The 17,150-nt window shown below is 38.9% G+C and overlaps 1 protein-coding gene across 1 annotated transcript in view; it reads left to right on the plus strand.

The window, feature by feature from the left end:
- The window catches only part of LOC135217113 (uncharacterized), a 46,343-nt gene extending 30,540 nt beyond the window's left edge, over window positions 1–15,803 (plus strand). Inside the window, 1 exon segment of the mRNA XM_064252815.1 lies at window positions 13,796–15,803. Within this exon segment, the coding sequence (XP_064108885.1) occupies window positions 13,796–14,614 (819 nt within the window). The 3' untranslated portion in view covers window positions 14,615–15,803.
- Window positions 15,804–17,150: the final 1,347 nt, after the last annotated feature.

Below are 17,150 nucleotides of genomic sequence, written 5' to 3' on the forward strand. Positions count from 1 at the left end.
TTACTGATCCACTAGACTTTTATTTCATTTTATTGTAAATTACTTTGAATGATATTTAACACTGGCTGAAATCTAGCTGTTACTGGTAGATTGATGAATTTTGTAGATAAAGATGAGTGTAGTAAGTATGAACCTGCCCTGTATTGTCAGTGTTAGACTTTGGTTATTAAAAGATTTTTTAAGTCTGAGAACTTTTGAGGCTACAGGGAAATATTTGGGGTTATCAGTTTTGGATTAACTATCTTAGGAAGTAGTTTACGAAAGTAAATTCCTCAGGTCTAGGAATTAGTTTATGAAAGTAAATTCCTCAGGTCAGTATAATTAAATCCTTGAGATTCTAAAGACATTTTGCAAATTTTAATTCCTTCAGATTCCAACAGCTTGGGTGCCATTCATAGTAAGTAAACAAAAGAAAACTAAGTCTTTTGATGTATGCTGTCATTGTGGTGACATTGTGAGTGTTGGGAGATGGGTTATCTCCAAGACAGGAAAATTTTCTTTGGTTTTTTGGATGGTTTTATATGTACTAGTTGACATAAATTGTAATAATTTATGTACCGGTTTTATATGTACTAGTTGACATGAATTGCAATAATTTATATACCATCATAAAGGAAATTTGTTACTTAATACATACAAATAACACTATCACACACACAAAAAAAACACACACACACACACAAAAAGAGGGAGAAAAACCAGGAAGTACTAAAACAACTGGTTTTTTGGCTAGATACAGTTAGGCCATCTTGCTATGAAGGCAGTTATAGAGAAACTGATACGTCATTGTTGTTGGGGGTGAAGCCAAATCGGCTTGCTCCCTCCATTTTCACCCCTAATAGCTACCAACCATTGTCACCAAATCCTTGTGCTTTTTATAATCAGAATGTAGCCGGTGCTAGAGAAATTCCCTTATGTTAAGACTGCTGGTTTGTTACTTATGAAAAATGCAAATAAATTTAAGAGAATTTATAATCTCACATGGTATTTTTCTATGTTTATGAAAAGTCATTTTTGTACATGAACTTCCCTGTCAGATATATACTTAGCTATAGACTCCGTCGTCCCGACAGAAATTCGAATTTCGCGGCACACGCTACAGGTAGGTCAGGTGATCTACCGCCCTGCCGCTGGGTGGCAGGAATAGGAACCATTCCCGTTTTCTAATCAAATTTTCTCTGTCGCCGGTACTGTCAACATCGTTGTTGGTACCTCCTGACTTGAATTTTGTTTTTCATTGCCATCGATCTTCTGAGCTGTATTATTTGGTGACGTATTGGATCTTTGGTTTGGCATACGCTTTTGTTGGATTTTGCTTCGAAGAAGTAATTAGAATTTGGGTGAGACCACCAAATGCTTAGGTAGACCCTCACAACTTTTGCAAGTAAGGGAAATATTAATTTTTATTCACTAATACGTGTAAGAAGTGTTAAAACTTGATTGAGGAAAATAAACACACTAACTTCCTATTTAAGGAAGTCAGAAAAGCATATGACTAGAAACTCTTCCTTTAGAAGCTTTAATAAGTCTCGTGCTAACGAGCAGTTAGAGTATTAACAGTACTAGTAGTTGTTGCATCCTCATCACCTTCTTACCTCACAGAAACTACAAATTCATCTTTTGCAAATTTGAAGAATAATTGGAGGGAGCTCAAAAGGCGAGCTCTTAAAAGGTAAGAAGTGAATATAGTGTTCCCAGTGCAGTGGAGGGTGCGTCTGATCGGCTCCCTAGCGCTTCCAGGCCTAGACCTCTTCCAGACTCCCAGATCCAGTGGAGGAGGAAAGTCGACAGCCGCAGGAAGGTTAGGGAGAACCCCCACCGGTCAGGCGTCCCCTCGGCAGGATCTGTGGCGACCCAGACTGCCAAGGATCGCCATTGGAAAGGCATCCTCATAAAGTGCGTCTCTTCGTCCGATTCTTCATCTTAAGAGACAAAGAAGTGGACTTCCCTTCATTAGCCTAGGTTATTTGAAGTGTAACTAGATAGGCTAGGGCAGGTGGTATTGTTTTTGCTTCGCCCTCATAGTAGGGTACAATGGTCTTGTCACATCGTTGTCATGCCCCCGTTGACAGATCATCTAGAGCGCACCAGCTACACAGGTCACGTCCTTGCTGGAAACTCTAGTGAAGCAAAAGCAGCATTCGGTGTCTAAAAAACACCTATATGGTCTGTCACATAGTGGTCACGCCCCAGTTGACAGAGCATTAGAGCGCACCAGCTAAAAAACAGGTCATTTACCTTGCTGGAAACTCTAGGAATGTATTACCCAAATTATGTCTAGAAACACCTACATATATGATCTAGTCACATTGTGGTCACGCCCCCGTTGACAGATCATTAGAGCGTTCCAGCAGCCAGGTGCGAGCCGCGTTCCAGCAACCAGGCGCGAGCCGCGTTCCAGCAACCAGGCGCGAGCCGCGTTCCAGCAACCAGGCGCGAGCCGCGTTCCAGCAGCCAGGCGCCAGGATCTCCCGCATCGCCTTATGAGAGAGAGGTCAGCCGCGAGGCTCCTCTTATTAGTTTTTTCGCAGGATCAGCCTTCTCATGGCAAAGGCGCTAGATGTCGCACAGGCGGCCGTCGCCTTTGTCAGGATGATTCTAGTACGGAGAGAAGCTCTTCTCCAATATACAGAGGACTGTTGTAACAGGCAGTTCCTCTCAGCGTGGGCTCTCTCCTTCAGTTCATACTCTTCCATCATTATGGCGAGGCAAGAACTCCAAGAGATTTCTGACTAAGAATCTCTTCTCTTCTGCGTTCGAGACGGCGCTGCAGAAGGGGAACTTTATGGTTCTCCCTACCGTAAGCCCAATCTCGGAACAGGAATCCTGCCCCTTCCTCAAGTTTGGTGGTTATCGGAAAAACTATATGCTCGAATTCCTAGATTACTTACTCTCATATAAGTGCATTTTTCCCTCGTTAGTGACATATTGCACGTTTTGTCAAGCAAGTGTGTAACACATCATTGACAAAAATATTTACTCTTTGTCTCGAAAAGGTGTTTGTTCTCATTGACAAAGATCTTAATAACATTTTATTGTGTAAGCATAGGAAACTCGCAAGCAAATATATTTAAGCGAAACAGGATTCGCTAAATACAGAAGCTGAGTTGTTGTGGTAATAATACCTTTAAGCGTTGTCCCTACACCGGAAACTCCTGGAATGTCGCAAGGAGTACCGATTAATTACACTTAGAGTAATGGTCCTTTCGGTTGCCATCCGTAGAGGAATCTTCGGTACGCTTATATGACTTGAACCATACAGTAGAAAAAATAACGCAAAGGTAAAATACGTAGAGTATTGTAGTCATTGGAACAGCTAATTCTCTACTACATTCTTTCCTCGATGAGGAAGAGAGAGAAGGGATATCGACTGTCTTCGTTCCCTTCGACAAGGAAGAGAATTAGTATTAGCCGAAGAAAATCCTCAAGTGAGAACCGAGGACTGAAGAGGGAAGTTCTAGCTTCCTATGCTATTGAATATAAGACTTCAGAGACTTAGTCGCTAAGTTTTTTTCCTGGAAGAGCCTCTAACCAATGAAGGAGAGCTCTTCCGAATCCTCGCATCAGGTTTTCGGCTCGATAATATTAATAAACCTATTCCTTCATTGAATGGAGTAACTGGCAACTCAGGGAGAATACTGCGAGACGGCGAACGTAGATTGCTGTCGCTGTAGACCAACGCAGTACCATCTAGTTCTCGGTCATGAGTGGTCGGTTACATCTCTCTTTCCTACGGGATTGACTGGCTAACCGTATCTCTCCCCTACAATCACAGACTTTAGCCTCGGATTGAGGGGAATTTGTAGGCAAACATGAATAAACATTGTCTGCGTTTTGCTAAGAAGCTTTCAACAGAAAGATCTCTTACACCTTTTCAATGCTGTTTACTGCAATGTAACAGAATTATGGGCGATTCTAACGCGGAATAGCACTATTTTATATAATGCTCTCATGCTTATGAAAGCATAGCCTTATTAGAGAACGGAGCATGCTCAGTGAGACAATGGATGAGTCTGCTGGGAACCTTTTCTTCGTGGCAGAAGTTGGTTTCCCTGAATGGACTGCAATGCAGACCTATATAAATTTTTTCCTATCAAGAAACGGAAATGATATACGAGACGGTGCCGGGTAACCTGACAGAGGTTCAGATGTCCTGGCACTTAGTCTAAAGAATTGCAAGCAATTTAGTTGACTCTACAATTCTTTGATACAGTGAGTTGTTATCCGAAGGGTTCGGTAGCCTCTCTTGATAGTAGGCTCAGTAGCGTCACGGTCCGTTCCTGATTTCGTTCCCCGTCTAACTGGACGGGGGTTCGATCCCCGAGAGGGACGAAATGATTTTTATCAATTAGGTCAATTCCACAACTCTCTCATATCTCAAGGAGCATCGAGAATCTCTCTCTTCGCCCCTGTTTGCGTTAACAAGAGAGACCTGTTTGGAGCACAGGCACGGAACGTAACGATCCTCAAGAGGTTCGCTGCACTATGTTGCACGTCCGTGAGAATCGTCTCGATCGACGATAATAACTTTTGACGTCTGACTAATCGTGGAAACCTGGGAGACGTCTTGTTCATAGATCTCTTCGCAGTGTTGAAGACGAAGAGGCTTCCTCTAGACTGCTTCCTTATTCTCGATCCAAGAGCGTGGTAGCAAATAACGCCATCCTTTAGTTTGGAAGGGGAATAAATATTTTTTTTTTTTTTTTTTTTTTTTTTTTTTTTTTCTCTCTCTCTCTCTCTCTCTCTCCTATACAAATTCTTAACAGATGTATTAAGATAATTACTGGCGTCAGAGGGAGAGAGGATGATGCTTTTCGCCCCATTTTTGGCCTTCAAGAGGCTGGATTCACAGAGGTCACGTCCTTCCTACAGCACTTTCCAAAGGCCTTCCCAAGAGAGTCGGTCTACTCTATCAGCCTCACTTAGAAAGGGACCTCAAAACCTATCCACTCCGAGTCTGTCTGCGTGCAGACTGACGAGAAGTTGACATGAATGGGAGGATTTTTCAAGGTGAATGGCAAGTGTCATGGCCAAGGCAAAGAAGTGCTGCAGATCTTGCTAGGTTGAATGAATAAACTGTCCTCTTCCGATACCTCTGTGACCTAAATGACTCTTTTTCTTCCTTTCTTCCCTTTCTGAGAGAAGAATCACCTTTGGATATATCTGCTATCAAAGACTACAGTAGCAGGCTATACTCTGTCTTTACAAAGGGACTTAAAGATAGCAGAGGACTAAGATCTTAGGGATCTTATACGATACCTCAAGATAACCAAGAGTAGGACATCATGTACTTCGAGTTGGAATCTTTTTGTGGCCCGCAGATTCCTTGTTCCGACAAGTTGGAACCTCCTCATCAAGCTTCTTTTAGAAATCTTATGAGGAAATTCATTTTTTCTCTTGGCCCTAGCAACTACCAAGAGGACAAGTGAATTTCATGTATTGGAGTCTCTCATCGGATTCAATGGACACTCGGCGATTGGTTCTTGCCAGCACATTATTTCTGGCAAAGAACTAAAACCCTTCTAACCCTGGCTCAGAGCTTTGAAGTCAAGGGACTTTCCCATTTAATAGGGGAAGAGATAGAAGGGTCTCGTTGCCCAGTCAGGGCGCTTAAGTTTTATCTTCAGCAGAAGAAATGGCTTAAGGGTTGCCTACAGAGTCTTTGGGGTGCTATGAGGGCCCGAAGCGCTTCCCAGAAAGTACTCAGAGGAATACAAGAGCCAAGAAAGCCCTGGGTTCGCCCTCTTTTGGCTCAGTCATCTTCGACTCCCAGACCTTCTTCCCCTCCTTCGGGCAAGGAGAGGGAAGATTCTGCAACGAGAAACCTCCTTAACATGCAGGAATAGATCTCATCAGAAACGGAAGTACTCATGAAGGATCCACCTCGGAGGAAGACTCTTCTCTCTCGGCCTATTAAGATATCCTATCGTCTACTGGATGTACCTGGCTCCAAGCGCCTCCCCTCGTCCTAGGCCAGAGGCTCCAGGTAGAAGAGAACCTTCCACCCTTCTCCAGTCTCCAGACAAACTATTGTTGGTTTGTTCAGGATCCTCGGACATCGAAGCACCAGCCAGGCTCCAAGTGCCAAACAGGCGAAAAGCGCCAGATGCAGACAGCTCGGACGAGCGCGTTTATTGTCCGAGGCGGACAAGGCGCGGGCCTCCAACTTGGCGCAAAGCGCCAGATGCGGACAGACCGGACAGGCGAGGGTGTCCGATGTGGACATCGCCAGCCAGCCGGGGGGGAGGTGCCAGGCGCCGAAAGCGCCAGCCAGGAACCAGGCGCCAGTCAAGAGTGATGCGCCAGCCAGGCACCAGGCTTCATCCAGAAGAGATCCATATCAAAGAATGCCCTGGCCTTTGAGACAAATGTGATCTCGAAAGCACATGATAGTGCCTTGATGATTCCTTCAAACAGCTGAGAATTAAAGCACATGAAGTGCGAGCTTTTGCGAAGTTCTTGTTCTTTCCATAAGAATGTCAATAAATGACATATTAGCTGTCACATACGGGAGATGCAACTCTGTGTTGACTTCCCATTACCCGAAGGATGTCAAGATAACCTATGAGAGATCCTTCTCTCTTGGTTTATACGTTGCTGGGATAGGGAGCCGATACTGATCCTTAACTAGTGAGTTAAATTTTATTTAACGTCGAGTTTTTAGGGTTGTTTGGAAGGAGTTTGGGGATAACTTTTCAATTTAAGTACTAACCCTCGTGTTAGGATCAGGTGATCGGGATCGGTGTTGTGCTCCTTAATTATGCCACTAGGCAAGGTGTTTTGTCATGTAAGTGGAGAAGACCCCATTGACAAATGCCATCAGGCTCTGTCGAGTAAGTGGATAAGACCCCATCGACAGACCCACAAGAACTCTTAGCCAGAGGTCACATCCTTGCTGAGGCTCTTGAGGCGAAGCAGACTCCTAAGCAGTAGCCATGAAGTCTGCCGCCTAAACAGGTAGGAACCAAGGTTTTTTATACATTACCTACAACGTATGTTGTTTACCGGTCTATTCAGTAATTAACTGTCTCTTACCCACCACCATTGGTGTGAATCTGACAGGGAAGTTCATGTACAAAAATGATAGTTATTTTACAATAAAGTTTTCTACATACTTAACTGGCAGATATATATGATTAATGGCCCACCCAGCCTCCCCTCAGGAGACAAGTGGAAGAGTAAATCTGATTAGAAAACGGGAATGGTTCCTATTCCTGCCACCCAGCGGCAGGGCGGTAGATCACCTGACCTACCTGTAGCGTGTGCCGCGAAATTCGAATTTCTGTCGGGACGACGGAGTCTATAGCTAAGTATATATCTGCCAGGTAAGTATGTACAAAACTTTATGGTAAAATAACAATATCATTTGTCTGCTTGGCTGACCTCAGCACTTGATTCCGACATAAAGTACAGGAGTCCTCGGTTAATGGCAATCCGGTTTTATGGGGCTTGTCTAGTGCCACTAAATCAACAATTTATGGCGCCATAAGGGCCGAGTTTCGATTATCTAACAGAGGTGCCATAAATTGCCCGGTTTTGGTTAACCTTTAAACGCCGAAGCAGTATTTTAAAAATCGTCTCCTGTATGCCGGCGGCGTTCGCGAGTGAGCGCCGAAGCGGAAAAAATGTTTTTTTCAAAAAATCACAGCACTCTTAGTTTTCAAGATTAAGAGTTCATTTTTGGCTCCCTTTTTTTATCATTGCCTGAAGTTTAGTATTCAACTATCAGAAATGAAAAAAATATTATATATAAATATTGGGATATGACAATGCAAAAAAAAATGTCATATAATTGTATACAAATCGCGCTGTGGGCAAAACGGTTAAAGCTAACGAGTTAATTTTTTTTCGTTGTATTGTACACTAAATTGCAATAATTTTAGTATATAACACATTGTAAAACGATCAAGGCAACACAGAAAATATTATCACAAAATGATGCACGAATTCGTAATGCGCGGACGTAAAAAAAAGATGTTTTCAAAAATTCACCATAAATCAAATTATTCTGCTAGAGACTTCCCGTTTGTTGCAAAATGAAGGTAATTGATTGAATATTAATAGACTGTAAGTGTTGTAGCTTACAATTGCAGTTTTCAACCATTTCTGTTTAGTTAAAGTTGACTGAAGGACGAATTTTTCTATATCGCTATTTACATGAAAATATTTCAAAACTGATAAGAGCTACAACCATGGGTTGTGTTTTGTTGTATTCTACATGAAATTGTGCACATTTTCATATATAAAACTTTATGTATCTGCTAATTTAAAATGGTACAAACATTACGACAATCGGACAAAAAAATTTTTGAATTTTTTGGAAGTTACCGCACGGGCGTAAGGAAAAGTTTTTTTTCATAAATTCACCATAAATCGAAATATTGTGCTAGAGACATCCAATTTGTTGCAAAATGAAGGTAAATGATTGAATATTACTAGAATATAAGAGTTTTAGCTTACAATTGCATTTTTTGACCATTTCGGTAGAGTCAAAGTTGACCGAAGGTTAAAATTTTGGCACTTATCGTTATTTATATGAAAATATTTCAAAACTTATAAAAGCTACAACCATGAGTTGTTTTTTGTTGTATTTACATGAAATTGCACACATTTTCATATATAACACTTCATGTAACGGCTAATATGAAACGGTGCAAAAATTATGTCAGTGACGAAATAATTTGAGATGTGTCGCTGATGCTTTTTAGTGCGAGAAGAAAGAAATTCGCGCTTGCGCGCCTGGGTAACGATTATAAACAAAACAATGCCTTGATCCGTGAGCTCCCAGCATCCCCCAAGGCGCGTGATTCAAAAGTTTTTGCCTAGTAGGCCTATTTGTATTTTTTCCGCAATATTTTTTTTTTTTTTTTTTTCTCCCCCCAACCCCACCCCCCACCCCCCACCACCCCTCCGTCGATGTACCATACGTCCAATCGGCACCCGACAGACAATTTTCGTTGACGTTTAATACATCCAATCGGCGTTAAAGGGTTAATGGTGGTTTTACTTATCAAGCACCCCACAGAGAATCGGAACCCTCACCGGGGACTGCCTTTTATTGATTTTGTCATTTTACATTTGATATCACGTACAGTGGGTCCCCCGGTATTAGTTTCCAGGGATGTGTAACAGACACCGCCCGCCCCCCCCCCTTTAACCCTCTTTACGGGCCCGTTGACGTTTAATACGTCCAATCGGCGTTAAAGGGTTAATGGTGGCTTTCGCTTATCAGCACCCCACAGAGAACGGAACCCTCACCGGGGACTGCTTTATCTGATTTTGTCATTTTACATTTGATATACGTACAGTGGTCCCCCTGTATTAGCCGGGGATGTGTAACAGACCCCCACCCCCCCCCCCTTTTATAGGTAGAACCCGCGAATAGTTGGAACCTTCTATAAAAATCCTGAAAACAGCCTATTTTGTTTGTTAAAACTCAAGAAAACCCCACTAAAAATTTTGATACTTGGTGTTTTTAAGACTTTTATCACAAAAAGTGCATTTTATGATGAAATTGATAAAAAAAAATACCAGGAATTTGTGGATATTTCTCATTGAAAAATACCACAAATATGCGAATTTTCCGCTAATAATGCGGGGAAACGTTCCCAAGAGAAATCCACAAATGTGAGAGTCCGCGAATACGAGGGGTCCACTATATATATTTATATACAGGCAGTCCCCGGGTTACGACGGTGTCGGCTTACGACGTTCCGAGGTTATGACGCTTGTCGATAGACGTTATTTCCAGGGTTACGACGCATGTTATGTTCCAGGGTTACGACGCCTACAACGCTCATCTGGGAGATGAAATATGACACCAAAAATGCAAAATAATCAATATTTGAAGGTTTTTTTATGAAAAATGCCATAAGAATGCAGTTCACATAGTTTTCAATGTACCCAAAGCATTAAAAGTAAGGTTTTCTTAGGATTTTTGACGATGTTCCGGCTTACGACGCGTCTCAAGAACGGAACCCCCATTGTAACCCGGGGACCGCCTGTATATATATATATATATATATATATATATATATATATATATATATATATATATATATATATTATATATAATATATATATATATATATATTATATATATATATAATATATATATGTATATATATATATATATATATAATATATATATATATATATATATATATATATATATATATATATATATATATATATATATATATATATATAGTTATATATATATATATGGTATATATATAGTATTATATATAGTTATATATATATATATATATATATATATATATATATATATATATATATATATATATATATTTTATATATATAGTTATATATATAGTTTTATATATATATATATATATATATATATATATATATATATATATAACTATATATATATATAGATATATCTATATATATATATATATATATATATATATATATAGTATATATATAGTTATATATATAAATAAATACAGTAGGGCCTCGATAATCATGGGGGATAGGGCCCAGAACCCCGTGTTATCCTGGTATCCCCTCAAAAATTGCTAAAAACTGAATACTTTAATAGTTAACCCACCCAAGACCACAACATATTCCAATAGGTTCTTTAAAATTCTTGTAAATGAAGGATAAACAGACCATCAAGACGACAGTAGCGGGAAGCAGGTCCGCGCTTGTCACTACAATGACCACTGGACAGTGACTGACCTATGCATATGGCGGGGGAAATAAAGGCAGTGTTGACACATCTAATTACAATGTTGCCAAACGATGCATAATGAAATAGTGGTCTCACAGTATGTGCAATGGGAAATATACATGGAAACATAAATATAATTCTTCTATAGAATAATAATGCAAAGCAAATGTACAAAATGTTCATAAACTGTACGTAATAATATACAGCATAACATTAAATATCTATACACCTACTAGCCTATGGATTACAGCTAGAAGCCTACATATGCATGCTCATGTGGGCCTCTTTTCTTCACAACACATGTTAATATATTACACATACTAACCTTCATCTGACGTTTAGGCTTCTTTCCCACTAGAGTAAAAGAATTGGGGCTTGTGGATGCCACATAATTAACTCATTTATATGGGTGCAATTTAAAGAACGTGGCGAACACGACTTCAATAACAACATAAAACGTGGGCAGGCCACTGTTGCCGAATGGGAATGGCAAATTCTTGCTAGGTTTTGCTCCATAAAGTGCTAAAAATTCATATAAACTACAATGCCACCCAGCCAATTTCAACCGATTGCTCTCTTTTTGGATTCAAACATGTTTCTAACATACACAGTGTACTTGTACATTACGTTACATGATTCCTTATAATTTCAAAACCTATTCTTTCAATTCCTGAAAATGGTTTTGCAAGATTTCGTTATTTTTCTTACATGATATATCAAACATAGTAAAATAAAAGAAATATTAAACTGAACATTTCAAAGTTTTGATGTCAAAATACGTATGCTAGATGTATTTGAAAACAAATGCAAGCTTTCCTGCCAGATGCTGGATTGAAAATTTTCTTGCTAATTACCTCAAGAAAATGAAAGCTAGCATTAAAAATGCAAAATTGGTAACACTGGGCTCAACAGATCCATGTTACTAGTACAAATGATAGTTATTGTATTATTAAAAATATCAAAATAAACTAAGTCGCAAAGCCGATTCTATTCATGTTTTTCTAAACACGTAGCCTAAAAGGAAAACTATTTTGTTTGTTTCATTGTCCCACAAACCCCTGACAATGCAGAGTACATATGATCATTCTAAACTATTATTTACTACCAGAATAACAGTGATATTGTGTATTGAAAATGAATGTTACGTATATTCCCAAACATTATTACTACCATGACTAGTACTATTACAATTTCGAAAGATAATCGAGCTGTGAACGCTACCATAATTTGATTTTCATATACGTATGTGCATTTTGTCAGCTGGCTGGCTTTGCATAGATAAAAGTTGATTTCACCGATATGCAACCCTCACATTGACAGTACTTGCCTTTTTTGTCATAAATCTTAGATAAATCTATACAGAGTTGCAATGGGGATCTGTTCCTACAGCTTCTTGTAGGTCAAAATTCGATATAAGGCTTAACAATGACTAAACAGCGGCGTAACGTTGGTTTTTTGGGTTTATGTTGGAACTGCAGCGTAATGTCAGATTTTCAGTGCTACGTCTGAACCAGATTTTTTTATTTATATTTTTTAATAGTGTTGTAAGATCAAAACGCCCTAGATTGAGACTCGTAAACTGGGGACTACCTACATTGTTTCGTTTATTTAAATATAAAAATTAAATTATGTAGGAAAGCAAAAACAATTTTTCCTCAACTCAATCTTGGCCATCTTCCTTTCTCTTTTGAGTATTTATCGATGCTCCTTATTTGCTTATCTCCTGAGAGGGCAGGGCACTAGACTTATGGTGAATTGGTTTGTATGAGAACTTGGTTCATTGTAAAAGCTTAGTGTGCAACAAACTTTTCATCATATAATAGCATGAATTGCTATTTAGGATGGAGTATGAAGGAGATGAATCTAAGGAGGAATAAATCACTGCCAGAAATCCAGTAGGTTGGAGAAAAGTGGAGAGCGGTGCAGGAACAGTTAAGGGTTTAGAAGGGTTAAAGATGCCATCTGTCAAAGGGGAGTTCTTGAGAACATGGTTTGAATGGAGAAGAAAACAAAAAAATTTTATAGCACCAAAGTTACACCGTAAGAAAAACTATGAGCATGTAAGATATCTACAGAAGGTAAACTTTGGTAGAATAATCCTCTATATTCTCAAATATATCACAGAAGAATAAGTGCAAGAAAAATCACTGAAAATAGCACCAGCCACAGCACGCTGGAGTGCAGGTCACACTAACAAGCGGGCAGTGAGGTCATTATCAAGATCACAACAGGGAGCTTTAATACGCTGATGGCGAGGCACATTGAAAAGTCTGGTGGAGATGGGTAACTTGTCCTCACTTGATAAATATGCATGATGAACAAGGAGCATTGAAAGTATCCCTGGTAGTGAATAGTTGGATGACTTTGTGCAGAAGAATATTTTTTTTATACCTCTTGATGCATCCCTTACAGTTTAAGGCCAGTTTGTGGTGAGTGGGTTTTATATATATCTAAAGGTAAAGGCTATTTTTATTAAAAATTTTCAATATTAAGAATACTGCATGTAGATCCAGTCATAAATTATTATGGAGAAGTTTCTTGACCAATAGCTAACAGTTGCATATAAAGTATTCCTACATACAAATCTTAGGAAATCAGCTCTTAACAAGTAAAAATATCACAGTTCATATCCCTTCTTCTACCATGAATTTTACTCTGAACATTATTTTAATATTTTTCATAGTGTGAATGGTTGAAATTGTGGCTTGTGAAAATGCAGTTATGAATTTGCATTACTTTATAAGGATAAAAAGAATTCCTATTTTTTCTTAATACTATCTTAAGATCAACAAAATTGTTTTTAATACAAAATTTCAGCCTCCCTGCTGGGAGGCTGAAATTTTGTATTAAAAACAATTTTATGATATGAAGTGTATTAAACAACACTTTATGATATGAAGTGTTGTTTAGTGCCTTATGTGTTGTAATATTATAGAAATACACTGTGAATAGTCGAGTAATACATATCTTAATTTATTGTTGCAATTTGTGTACATTATTTAGCTTTCTTGCAAATTGACTCCCTTTATATGTGTAGTGTGCTTAAAGCAGAAAATAATAGTCTTCTTTTTTTTTCCCTGTTGGGAATGATTTTAGGAACTCAACAAATGTAAAACAGAACTTCAGTATTGGAGATCCAAATCTCCTGCACAACCTTTACTTTGCTTTGGTTGTGGACAGTCAATTGGTGAAGGAGCCAGTCACCAAGCGGGAGTATTGATGCCAGGTGGTGAGGATGCAGTAGTGTATGTACCCCTAGCTGCTGCTCCTGCCCCTGAATGTGGTGAAAAAATTCAGCCTTCATTGCTGCTGGGAGCAAGAGATGACAGTCGGGATAGGTGGCATGGAGGTGTGAGTTCCTCCAGGTCTATATGTGACCCTGTTCCTCAGCAGGCGCAGCAACCTCCTCCCCCTCAGAGCTCCTCAGCTCAGCATTCACCACTACCACCACCACCACTTTTCCAGAGTATATGTTGTTCACAGCCAAACTTACCAGAGACTTCACAAAACGTTATGAGCTGTCCAGTGGCAGCAACTTCAAACTCTGTACCTGCTGCACGGCCACTGCCCATCTCTCAGCCTCTTGTAGGCACATCAGCCATTACTACCTCAATGACTAGTTCTGCTGCCCACGTTTTGCCAGCTCCTCTCCCATCCGCAATATCGCAGCAGCCATACTCTGCCTTCCATTCGTGCACCTCCTCACACAGCACAGACCATCGATGGTATGGGAGTCAGGAGCATGCTGAAGACCTGTCAATGTCCAGAACAAGTAAACACTACCTGGATGATGATGTGGACTTTGTCAGTTCAAAACGTCGTGGTAGTGATGATGACAGTGATAACTGTGATAATGACGACACCGTTGGTCGAAGGGTTAAAGAACGCAAAAGAATTAAACTTGACGTTTTTTAAGAGTACTTTTTGACAAGAAAACAATTTCTGTATTTTAACAAAGAAAAATAGTTTTAGTTGCAAAATTGTATATAGCTCTATATATATATACATATATATATATTTTTTGTTCTTAATTTTATTTTGTCACTCGGTGGGCTCGTGGCGATTATGCAGAAGTGGAAAAAAGATATATGAATTAAGAAGTGTGAACTGCAGTACTATAGTGTATTAAAAAAAAAAAAGAAAGAAATATTAGACATGTAGTTTACTTATATTTAGTTAATTATTTTGTTGTGAAAGTAGAAGATGGCCGAAGAATGGTCTCATAATGTGAATATTTATATAGATTGTAAAATAGTGGAAATAATCTACACTGGGGAACCAGGTCAGATGATGACATGGAACGTGGTTTGTACATTAGGATGAAAGTCACATTTGCATTTTCTAATATTTTAATTTTTTTTTTATATGTGTAGTTATGTCTTAATCTTTTCTGATTATCCAGGTACTTTGTGCAAGTTTAAATGTGCTACTGTATTGGTATAGAATATTAAATCTTATATCTCCATTGGTTTGGATCACTCTTGATCTAATTTCATGTCTAGTAAACAGATTGGATACCAAAGATAATGTAAGAGGATTTAGACTTTATTTGAAAGTAAAATAATATCGATTGAGTGTATCATATATTTCATGTAATAGATTCAGCCTTTAAATTGCTGCCAAGGACACCGTCCTGCTTTTTAACATTTCTGTTATATTTATATACACCAAATTTTGAGGATTAGACATGTAGGCCGTTGCCGAAGAATTAAAACTTAAAGTTGTTTATACAGCTGATATTTCAAGTCAATTCTTGGACATACAAAGCTTGTTTTTGATAGAGAGTTTTATGTTACAGACTGAGAATTTTTTCTTTTTATTTTTCTGGGAAGGGGGGCGGGTGTTCGTGTGTGAGTGGGAATTGTTTTTCTATGTTTTAGAGATAGTTATGGCACGTGGATAGTATTTGGATGATTCGGGAGTTGATTTATTATTGTTTCTAGACAGTCATGGCACCTGGTTAGTATTTGGATAAATTTTTTTTCCAGGTGAGTTGTTGGATTGTACATATCCAGCTGCGGGTCCCTAGGACTGATGTGGCACCTTCTTAGTAACCTATTTAAATAGGGCCCTAACAAAATAAAGTTGTTTATGGAAGATTTCAGTCTGCCTTCATCTTTTATCCTTTGAACTGAACCTCAAATATATCTTGAAAGAATAACTTGGCTCGTTAGTTTTGTACAATGATATTCTTTCTACTCTTCTGATGAAATAGTGCTGGCTCTGGGTTGTGGCTGTTTAGTTACAGTTTGGATTAACTTGAGGTTTTGCTTAAAAGAGGAAATTTTAGGGCCTAATTTACACTTGGTCACTGATATCAAAGCAACAGCACCTTTGGAGAATTATAATCAGTGGTCTGATTAAACTTTTAATAATAATGGAATTCATCATTGAAAAATTGATCATAACTTGAATGACTTTGTCACAATGATTGGAAATGTATGCTCAAAAAGTAGTTGAATGTGTCCATAATTTGGGAGTAACAGTTATTAAATTGCCTAATGCATTTTAGAAGTCATAAAAAAGGAGATCGGAGACCCTCTGGACTAATATTTTCACATCATGAGTCTAATAAAGCAGGGATTGGTTTTAAAGAGATGTAACTATACTATTGGGTTTCATAGTGCATCATTGTTCATATGTGGAACAAACCTTTGGCCTTACAATAAGATAATCTTCTAGCGCTAGCAGGAAAACTGGTAAAAACCATCAAAGATTGTAAAACGAGGAATCTGTGGCATCTGGCAACTTGTACATATACAGAGTGGGTGCTTGGTCATCAACCAAGATCTTACCCCAGCAAAATATCGGTCTTTCTTCTACCGCCTTTTCCAAGCCAGTTTTTTTATCGTAGCCTGTGCTTTTTATTTTTATTCAGGACAAGTTCCATGGATGTCAACGTTTTTAGTCAAGCCTTTGTTTGGCGTTTTTACCTTCCTTTGGACAGATGCTTTTGGTGTAGATATGACTTTTACTCGGCATTGGCATCGCTTGCATTAGTGTGAAAGGCTGTCCATCTCCTGAGAAAGTAATGTCTTCAGAGAGACAGGACCCCTTACTTTGGTTTAGTGTTTTATTTGGAAATGTGTATTGACAATTATGTTATTATGTATCTTTTCACATGTCTGGGAACTTTGTACTGTTTTAGTCTTTCAGAATGTGTGTTTCGGAATGTCGGGACGATTTTTAATGGCGGACGATTGCGATCTTCCCTTCTATGTGCAGGGCCAGTTGTCACATTCTCATCTCTTTCCGTCATTTTAGTAGGATTGGGCTGTGAACAGTACGGCTCTCTTCCGTTTTTCCCTCCATCCTCACATATTTTAATTATTGTAGTCTCTCAGGATGTATTCTTCTTGCTTAGGGAGAGAGAATTTTGGTTTATTTACAGTGAAGTTGTCAGCCTTGTTTCTTGTCTGGAATGTGGCAGTGGCAGTGGCAGTGGTGTTCC

The sequence above is a fragment of the Macrobrachium nipponense genome, chromosome 7 (assembly GCF_015104395.2).
Source record: "Macrobrachium nipponense isolate FS-2020 chromosome 7, ASM1510439v2, whole genome shotgun sequence".
In the NCBI taxonomy this organism is placed as follows: Eukaryota; Metazoa; Arthropoda; class Malacostraca; order Decapoda; family Palaemonidae; genus Macrobrachium; species Macrobrachium nipponense.